This window comes from Buceros rhinoceros, unplaced genomic scaffold (genome assembly GCF_000710305.1).
Source record: "Buceros rhinoceros silvestris isolate BGI_N320 unplaced genomic scaffold, ASM71030v1 scaffold10698, whole genome shotgun sequence".
Classification (NCBI taxonomy): Eukaryota; Metazoa; Chordata; class Aves; order Bucerotiformes; family Bucerotidae; genus Buceros; species Buceros rhinoceros.
Genome location: NW_010427502.1, coordinates 23,982 through 33,236, shown reverse-complemented (window position 1 = coordinate 33,236; position 9,255 = coordinate 23,982). Strand labels below are relative to the sequence as shown.

The following is a 9,255-nucleotide window of genomic DNA, read 5'->3' as shown; positions in this document are numbered from 1 at the left end:
GAGGGCACGGAGGGAGCAGCTCCAGCTGTGGCTCCCGGAAAAGGGGAGGGAAGCCCACAGTGATGAGATAAAAGCAACTAAATCAAACATGGAATACAGAAATGAAAATTTTGGCTGGCGTAAGCGTGGCTAGTTAACACGGAGGTGGGACACAAGGCGAGTGGGGAGATCTACAGGAGGGTTTTGCTTGGGACACCAGGGAGGCAGCTGCCCTGCTTGTCTACTGCCACCTGCCAAGCCCCTACATCTGCTCCAGTGCAGGCACTGCTGTGTGCATCGTACAGATGGGGAAGAAGCACCGCGGTGGGGGGACCACTGGCTCCCTGCGTTCCTGGTCACCCAGGGCTGAGAAGGATGCTGGGGTGGTGGGATGCCATGATTGTAAGTCCCTCAATTTAAAAAACCACCACGACCCACCAAAAAAAACAGAACAAAACAAACCCCAAACGAGCCAAGGCCAACAAAACAGCAGGTGTCCCACCAGGCAGGGTTCAGGTGGCTGGCTACCCCTTGTGCCCAGATCTGTGCCCAGAGCTGCTCCCCATGCTGCTTCCCCATGCCCCCTTCCACCCCACCTCTCACTCCCGTGCCTGCGGGCCTCCTCCTCCCTCCCCTAAGGTAACGTATACTGCAGGCATGGCAAAAACAGAGCTCATGGTCAGTCCCTGCTCTGCCTCCCATGAGAGACTCCCATAGAGTTGTCCCTGCATAGAGTTGTCCAGCGGAGAGTTGGCTGTGGAGAGTTGGCTGTGGAGAGTTGTCCCATTCTGTTTCTGTGGCCACCAGTGCTATTCCCCTGCCAATGCTCCTTAGGGAGCTGGGTGCAGGGGGAGCTTCAGAAAGGGAAAATCTTTTCCCTTTTGTGATCTTCATCAAAAGGGTCTTACTCCAGTTGGGTGGGACTTCATCATTCTCAGAAAGCGCAAATGGCCATTACCCAGCTTGTCAAGTTTCCAAGCTTTCTCCCTTACCTGGGCAATTTCTCCTGATTCAGAAGCCCCAGGCTAATCAACTGTCATCATCACCGCTGCTGGAGGGACTAGCTACAAGGAAAGATGAAAGCTGCTTTTAAAGGAGATTCTGTGAGGAACTGTGGGCAAAATTATTTTTTTATTATTTTGGAAGCAGTATTCTGCAAAAAAATTATTATAGGGACATCTTATGCATTGCTAGTAAGGATTAAAAAAATAAGGGAGACCTCAGACCAGGAATCACTTGGAAATTCAGATCAAAAAACCAAAATCAAAGCTTCTAAGTATACATTCCTAAACAACAGAATATAAGTTATATCACTACTTGCACAGCTCTAATCTTGTTGTGCTTCGGTGCGTTCGAACTATTTGTTCAGTTGTCATCAGATGCAAGTTAAAAGATGCTCTTCAGATCACTCTGTCTTGATCCCTCCTGAGAGTGTCCAGTCTAAAGCCACTTTTACCAAATACTGTGCCATTCACTGCAACAGTTCTCATATAAAGGCTCCATTAAATCAAATAAACAACCCATCAATCAACACCCAAAAATAAATTACTCTTGATCTAAGAATTTCTTTGAGGAAGTAACTTCTTTCCTTTATAGGTCGGCAAGTTTATTATCATCTTCCTTATCACACCAACAGAATGGGAATGTCCCACAGCACGGCTGCAGCCATGGCTTCCACACCACATTGTACACGGAGAGCTCCTCTTACACTGCAGTCAGTGTCCTGCGATGCTCTTCTACGGCTCTTCCAATCTTCCTTATAACAGTGTCAAAGAGGGGCTCTGTGTCTGCTGACAGAGGTTGGGCTTCAGAAGGGTCTCGCGAGAGTTCAAACAGCAACGGAGGGTCATGATGGGTCACGCCTTCCCCAAAACATGGGCAAACTCCTTTTCCATAGCAAGCCCCAGCCCCAGGTGGATGAAAGACAGGGGTCCCATAATGAGCCTTCCAGATGGCTCCACCTGGCAGGGAAGAAAGAAGGCTTGCAGTGATGCTGGTGGTTATCACAAGGCATTAGAAGAGTGAATGTTTTTCCAGAGTTAATTTCTGGTTGCACTTCAGCTCTACACTTATTAGTTGATTTCATATTGCAAATTCATTTAAAATGAAGTGCCTCAGAATTAAACCATTAATGTTAAGTGATTACTGATATTTTGAAATTTCTCCAAAATTTTTATCAAGTATCAGTTATTGATCACTTCATGTTTTTATGGAGACATGGAAAAAAGATTTGGGATTTCCTTGGCTTCCTTCCTTGTTAAGATAGCAGAAGGACAGAAAAAGGGCTGAGGCAAGGACTTCTCCATGAGACAAGGAGGGCAGGAACTCCCCAAGGCCTTGCACTCAGGTAGAGCAGCAGGTGAGCCCCATGCTGAGCTCCAGTAGCCTGCCTAGCACGTCATGTGCCCTGAAGCCACGAACAAACTCATTGTGCTATACAATACAGGTTATGCTAGTAAGTTCTTTACCATTTTACACCTGAAACTGCTTGGAAAGCTGCAATCCCAGAAAAAATGTAGAAGACAGATGTGCCCTCCTGTAGATTCCACCTAATTCTTGGGAATGAATTTCTGTACTCACTGTCCTTTTGGTGCCACCGCACAGCATGTAAGTAAATGCCACAGTAATGAAACAGGAACTCGTGCTCCGAGTGCTCAACTGTTCCTCTCAGTAAAGGCATCAGATCCCGGCCATCAATTACCCTAGCGGAAAAAATGGAGACCATCAGACTGAGGTAAGCCGTGCAGAATGGCATTCCATCTGTATGCCTCTTGCTGGAACTGGCAACTCTGAACGAGGAAGATGCTTGTAGAGTACTGCAGGTAGATGCTGATTCTCAGTGTAGAGAAGGGGTGACTGAGCAGTGGCAACATTTGTATGTCTAGAAAAAGAGCAGGAGTGAAGCAGAAAATGTCAGACTCTTAGAATGTGTTTCCAAGCTATTTTCCATTGCTTTGGGAGAGAAGGTGGAATAAAGACTCTTGTGCTTGTACCTGTCCTGGGGTAGTACCCCTCCAGCCAGGTGAACAATTGTGGGATAAATATCCATCAGGCTTGTAGGTTCATCGATTACTGTGCCTGCAGGTAATACTCCTGGCCACTTAAATATCCCTGGCACACGGATTCCTCCTTCCCAGCCTCCCATGCCTTTCCCACCTTCGATTAAAAAAAATAATGAATTTTCAATACAAATAGTTTCATTTAAAATAGATTTGTAGACAAATGTTATTGTATTATCATAAGCCAATGTTATCATTATGAGCTTTCCTTACTCTTTTGTTTTCATCACTAAGCTCCTTCTCAGCATCAGTGAAAGTGTGCTCACTATATCAGACCCTCAAGTGATGTTACACACTTACTCCGTTCTGTTGTTTCACACATTGCCCCATCATAACTCAGCATGGATAAAGTTTTCAGGCATAAAGTGATTTCCCACCCTAGTTCTCCTCTTTCTTTTACAATCCTATAACATATCTGCTGTAGTTAAAGCAAGGGTTCAAATGTCAGATGCTGCTAGTGTTTAGTGAGAAGTTACACATTTGTAATAAAAATTACCCTGTGATCTCTTGCCTTAACAAGAAATGACAGTTTGAGAATTCCTGCTTATAAAAACTACCTGCACAGGCTAAAATTGCCTACATTTTAAAATACCAAATTAAAACGAGACAGATTTGCTTCTCAATGATAAAATGCTGTTACTCTTTGACCGTACAGTTTTATCTAAGCTTTAGGGGTGTCCTGGGTACTTGACTAGTTCTTGCTGGGTTGTCATCGTCCCTGACAGCTCTTACCTCTATATATTCCATTCCAGCCTCCCAGCTGCCTTTTGCCTTCTTGTCTTTCCAGCCATCCACCATGATCGGAGGCAAAGTAAACTAGTGTTGCATTTTGCAAGCCTTCCTTGTCGATAGCATCTAGAACCTGGCCTGTAGACATGGGAATATGTGTGTATTAAAAAGCAAAAAATATTGCTTACACTACATAAATTTTAGTCTCTGTCTCGATAAATATTCATCAATGTAATTTCTTATCTGTGTAGGGCTGCTCATGGTTTAAAAGAAGAATGTTTTAGGGTTGAGAATTGTAGTTCTGATTTCACTGTCTGTAAAAGCACAGAAAATTGGTGATGTGCTGTAACCCCTTTATTGTTGGTGTTACAAAAAAGGGGTGCAAAACCCACAGTCACAGACCAGCAGCTCGTATTATAAAGGGCAGAAGTGTTGTATGCTGAAAAAATATGGAAAGAAGGCATGATCCAAGGCCCCCTAAAGTTAGATACTGTGTTAGATTTTCTCATGGCTATTATGAGAAATGAGGAAAAAATATGTCCCCTTATCTTGTCTAGATCACAGTTATTATTTGCGTTAAATTACTGGCTGCATATAATATGCATTAATAATATAGTTACTTTTTATTTAAAAGTCATTCTTCAGCTGTTTCTGATGTTTTTAGTTATGTTGTGGTGTGTAAGTGTTTGACAGTTCTTTCTGTGTGCAAACTGGATTCTTAACCCTGTTGCAAATGTGGCTGCTTTTCCTCTGCCATGAGTGGGTGATAAATAATTCTTCCCCTCCAAAAACAGGCTGAAAAATAACATGAACCTAATTTCTGGGGGCATACTAATTAACATTTATGAACATTTCTGGATTTAATAATGGGACTGAAAAATATTCAGTGCTCTGCTGAGTGCAGCAGTCACAGAGAAATAGCCCACTGGTTTACAGCTGGAATTAATTTGCTTATCAGTTTTATCACCTTCTGATGTGTCCTATTTAGAAATGGATAAGACATGACTCATCATGGCTTGGCTTTGCAAACAAAGATCTGGGAAGGGCTTTTCCCACGCTCACTGCAAGCGATGAGTGCACCCTTCGGGTCTGCGTGGTGGATTGTTTAGGTGAGGCGCAGCGTGCGCGGAACTGGCTCCACCCTTTACACCTGAGGTTCATCTGCCAGGGCCTAGCGAGCTTGGACAGTGACAGCGAAGTCCTTGGGTCGTAGGTTTGATTAGAGTGTCCTTCTCTTAGATGATGGATGCCTTACAAGGCTAAACGAGCTCCATCTGCCCGGGTTTGGAGTCAGAGTTGTCCTTCTCCTAGGATGGTGCCCGAAGGCTAGTGAGCCCATCCTGCCCGTGGACACACTTTGTCTGACCCTTCAGTTGAGACCTGTCTGGCCTGGGAGACCCCACCGGAGGCACATGCCACCACCAGCACAGCTCTCAACCTCACAAGGGCACGCAAGCTCCTTCCCCACAGCAAGGGGGTGCCCGTGAAAGAGTCGCTGCTCTACCTCTGGACATCACAGACCCGGGCACGGGGCGGCCGGGGCCTGCCAAGAATGGGAGTGCTGGAGGCAACACATGGCTATAAGACACTGAAATTACCTGATCTTTAATGCCCACAGAAAACTAAATAATTCTCTGTTATTTAGTAAGAAGAGCAGGAGAACTCCTTGACAGGAGCCAAGGGGTTGTAGTTAAAACAGGTAAACACTAGGAAAACTTAGTGAACAGAAAGAGTTATTTGGTCTGGGACTGGAGAAAATAAAAAGCCAACACTGTTAGCCAACAGTGCTCATACAAAATTGACATATGTTCATGAAAAGCTTAGGACATTTTTCCATCTTGTTTTTAACTAACTTCCTTGTTCTTTTAATAACAACTGCATTTTTATTATATATTCAGACCTAGGTACTAGGTAGTTGGAGACATTGTTATTTGCTGTGGTAACTTACCCACCATCCAGTCCATCTCCTCTACATTATCTCCGTATAAACCATGCCTGCTCCTACCAAGAAACTTCTCTGTGGTGAGGAGAGGGGTGTGGGAGTGTAAAAAGGAAAGAAAGAGAAGGAAAGGCTTGTGCTTATTTCTGAAAAACAGAAATCAACGCTTTGTTATTACGGGCAAAGGTTCTCAGTACAGAGGTCAGTCATAATGGAAAATGGTATTATGATTTGCGAGTGTATATATTTCAACAATCACTTCAGAAACATCTGACTTTCTAAGTTATTAAAACCCAGTGATTAGGATGTGTCTGATAAAGTAATGTTTGGCTTATACAAAATGACCTTCTTTTTCTCCCTGAATCATACATAGAGAAGTTACTGATTGAAGCTCCACTTTCTGCTATTGCAAAACACCACAGAGACAAAGGTAGCAGGTTCATCTCCTCACAGCTGTTGCCCGTGTATCAGTCTGTACAAAAAGCCTACATCAGAGCTCTACTTCTCCCTCCCTGGCCTGCACACACATTTCTGACATCAGCTACTTTAAAGCTGTCGTGTTGGTCTTGTTGATAGACAAACATATTTCCTCAATATAGCCTAGAAACATCCAATCCAGCCCATGGGAATCTGGAAACACTATCAGCTTTAGTGAAGCTAGGAACAACAGACACCCTTAAGCAGCAGCTAATTTTTAAAAATAATATATGATTAATAATATTAGTAATTAATAGGCATGACAGTACTTAAACTCCTATGTCATATTACACAAATTATAAAAACTTCACCTAGGAAAGCACCATGTAAAAATTGCAAGACATGCAAGAAGCAAAAAAATTGTGATCAAAGGAAACACCCTTTACCTTTTAATGAATGAAATGGACTCTTTCAAGATAAGGGATGTAGTCCTCTCTGTCACCATCGGCTGCTCAGTAATATTGTGGTTTCTCATCATAATGCAGTTCCAGTATCGTACAAACCCGTAGCTTGAGAACCAGGACACGAAGAACAGGAGGCTAAACCCAGCAAGGCAGGTCACCATTTTCCAGTGGACTGAAATCAGGCCTGTCAGCCTTGCCAGGGAAGCAGTGAGTGTAATAAGGCCAATCATCTGAGTGTAGAGCCAGAGTCTCCTTCTAAAGGCCATGTCCATCTCTGGTGTTGCTGTTGGTTGGCAGTCACCTATTAGCGTAAAAGGCATCCCATAAAAATAGTCAAACCCGTGGTTTAGAGGGTGATGACAATGGTCATTGCGGGATTCGCAGTTAACGCCTTGATGCCATTTCCCTGAAAATACAGATTATTAAAATGCAAAGAGATAATATTTGAAAACAGGCTTTTCCTGATACAAAACATTTCTCAAAAAATGGTTGGGTTTTTCCCTACTTGTGATAACTTCTTCATCCTATGCATATATACTGAGAATGTAGTCATATATTGGGAAATATCTCACAACTGATGACAGTACTTTTCTACAAATTATAAATTTCCAACAGAGTTATTGGTGCTCCGTACACATATTCATGCCCCGTAGCTTTGATCAAATGTAAAAAACTGGACTATAAAGGACATTTAAGAAAAAATCAGATTTTCAAAATTAAGCAGAACTGTACAGCCTTCCTGGAGACCTGTCAGGTATGAAATAGGAGGAAGAAGTCCTCTTGTAAGCACAGGGCAATATAACATTGTTCTGTCATCTCTTTACCTTAAAGGTGCTGACTTGTTTCTGCAAAGTTTTGAACGGCTTGATGTTGGTATTATGGGAACACTCAGCAACGTGTTGGTGCCAGACTGATAAGGGAAGCTATGGACAGCGTAGTCAAGTAACTTGCAGCTCAACAGTGGGTTTGGCAGATAAACAGATCCAGAAGAACTTGAGCTCAGACAGTCAGGATTTTTCATGAAGTTGTACATATGTAAGTAACTTTGCCAATAATAATATCTCCGTATACTGTATGACAATAAAAGGCTGTGCTTTATAAATATTTTTGCCATTTATTTGTATTTTATAGAATTTTTAATAAGTTAAAGTTGCCATCTTTTAAGTCTTCATACCGAAAGTCTTCATTTATCACAAGGAACATCTCCTGACCTTTTGCAATACTTTTTTTTTTTCTTATGAACATATGTTCACTGCTGTGATGAATGGCACATCCATCCCATGTTTTTCTTCCCCTCCAGTCTATTCAAACAGACTGGTTAGGCATTTATGCAGAGATGTAGCAAGTTGGCTCCTTTGGCTCAAACACTGAGGCTTCACTGAATGAAGGGATCAAAATCTACCTCTCCTCAGAGAGGTGCAATTTAACTGCATTTCAGGATCTCTGATGTAATGCAGGCCTTGGATACCAGATCTATAGATCAAAGTGAACACTTAGAATTTTACTTGAAAACCAATTCTTACTGTGGAGTGAAGAGCTGTACACTTACAGAAAGGTGTTATCCTATATAATCCTAAACAAATGGTTCACTATATTACTAATACATGTATTGGCAGCCAGCCCGGAATAGTTTTCAACGGAATTGCTGTGCATTAGAACAGGAGCAGAAAAAACTGCTAAAAAAAAAAAAATGCTGCTTTTTGGATATAAATATTAAAAAAGAGTGAAGGTTCTGTTCTAGGTGGCTGAATTGCTTTCAGCTAAAATCTCTGCTTAGTTTACCTCTTGACATATTTAGAGCCAGCTACAGAATGAAAGAGATTTGTAATCAATACGTAGATGCTTGGGTCATAAATACAGGGGCAGCTAAAGTATTTCTGGACTTTAGATACACCCAGATCTCCAGCTGAGGCTGATAAAGGCTTCTGACACACTACAAAAGACTCAAATCTCCAGAAGATGTGTAATTAAGATAAATTAATCTTTGAGGGCGTATGTTCTACAACACTGGCTTCATGACTACAAAAAGTCTGCAAAGTGTTTCCTAACAAAGTCTCATTTTATCAGTCAAGCTACAGGTTATTAACAGGATTTAACTTTGCAATTAAACTGCTTGTGTTCCAAGCCAAACAATCACAAACCATTCAGGTGAGACTATTTAGTGCTCATTCAGCTGCAGTGATGTCGGTAGATAGTGTGTAGGATTTCTTGCTTCACAGCTTGAATACAAAGTTGTTTTTATGGGTTTTTTTTGTGTCGCATCACCAGTGCTTTCCACCACCTATCGTGCAATTAATCAGAATCTGTCAGTCTGGTTAAACAAAGTGATGCTCTTGGTGTCTATTGCGTGATTTTAGCTGAAATGCTCACAGGGAAATGCCTGACTATCTTCTAGGAGGTATGCAGCACAACCTCCCTGTGGGGCAATTTCTTTGCCAAAGTGGAGACAAATGTGATTATGTGCTGAAACCAAGCTGAAGCGTGTGGTGAATAGACATGAGCTTTTTTATGATCTGATTAAAACATCAGAAAATAAAATAACATCTCTGCAAAACTAACAGGAGAAGAAGATGCAGTAATATTGAATTTACAAGGCTTTCATGGTTTCATTCAGTATTGCCCTGTACGGTTTAGGTTTATTCTGCTGAAAGAATAGAAATCCATTCCT

General features: G+C 42.1%; 1 protein-coding gene across 1 annotated transcript in view; it reads right to left on the bottom strand.

The window, feature by feature from the left end:
• Positions 1–1,569: 1,569 nt before the first annotated feature.
• LOC104498535 (arylsulfatase H-like) overlaps positions 1,570–9,255 on the bottom strand; it is a 13,502-nt gene continuing 5,816 nt past the window's right edge. The window contains 6 exon segments of the mRNA XM_010141929.1: positions 1,570–1,940; positions 2,560–2,681; positions 2,973–3,135; positions 3,771–3,905; positions 5,716–5,852; positions 6,570–6,993. Coding sequence (XP_010140231.1) covers positions 1,570–1,940; positions 2,560–2,681; positions 2,973–3,135; positions 3,771–3,905; positions 5,716–5,852; positions 6,570–6,993 — 1,352 coding nt within the window.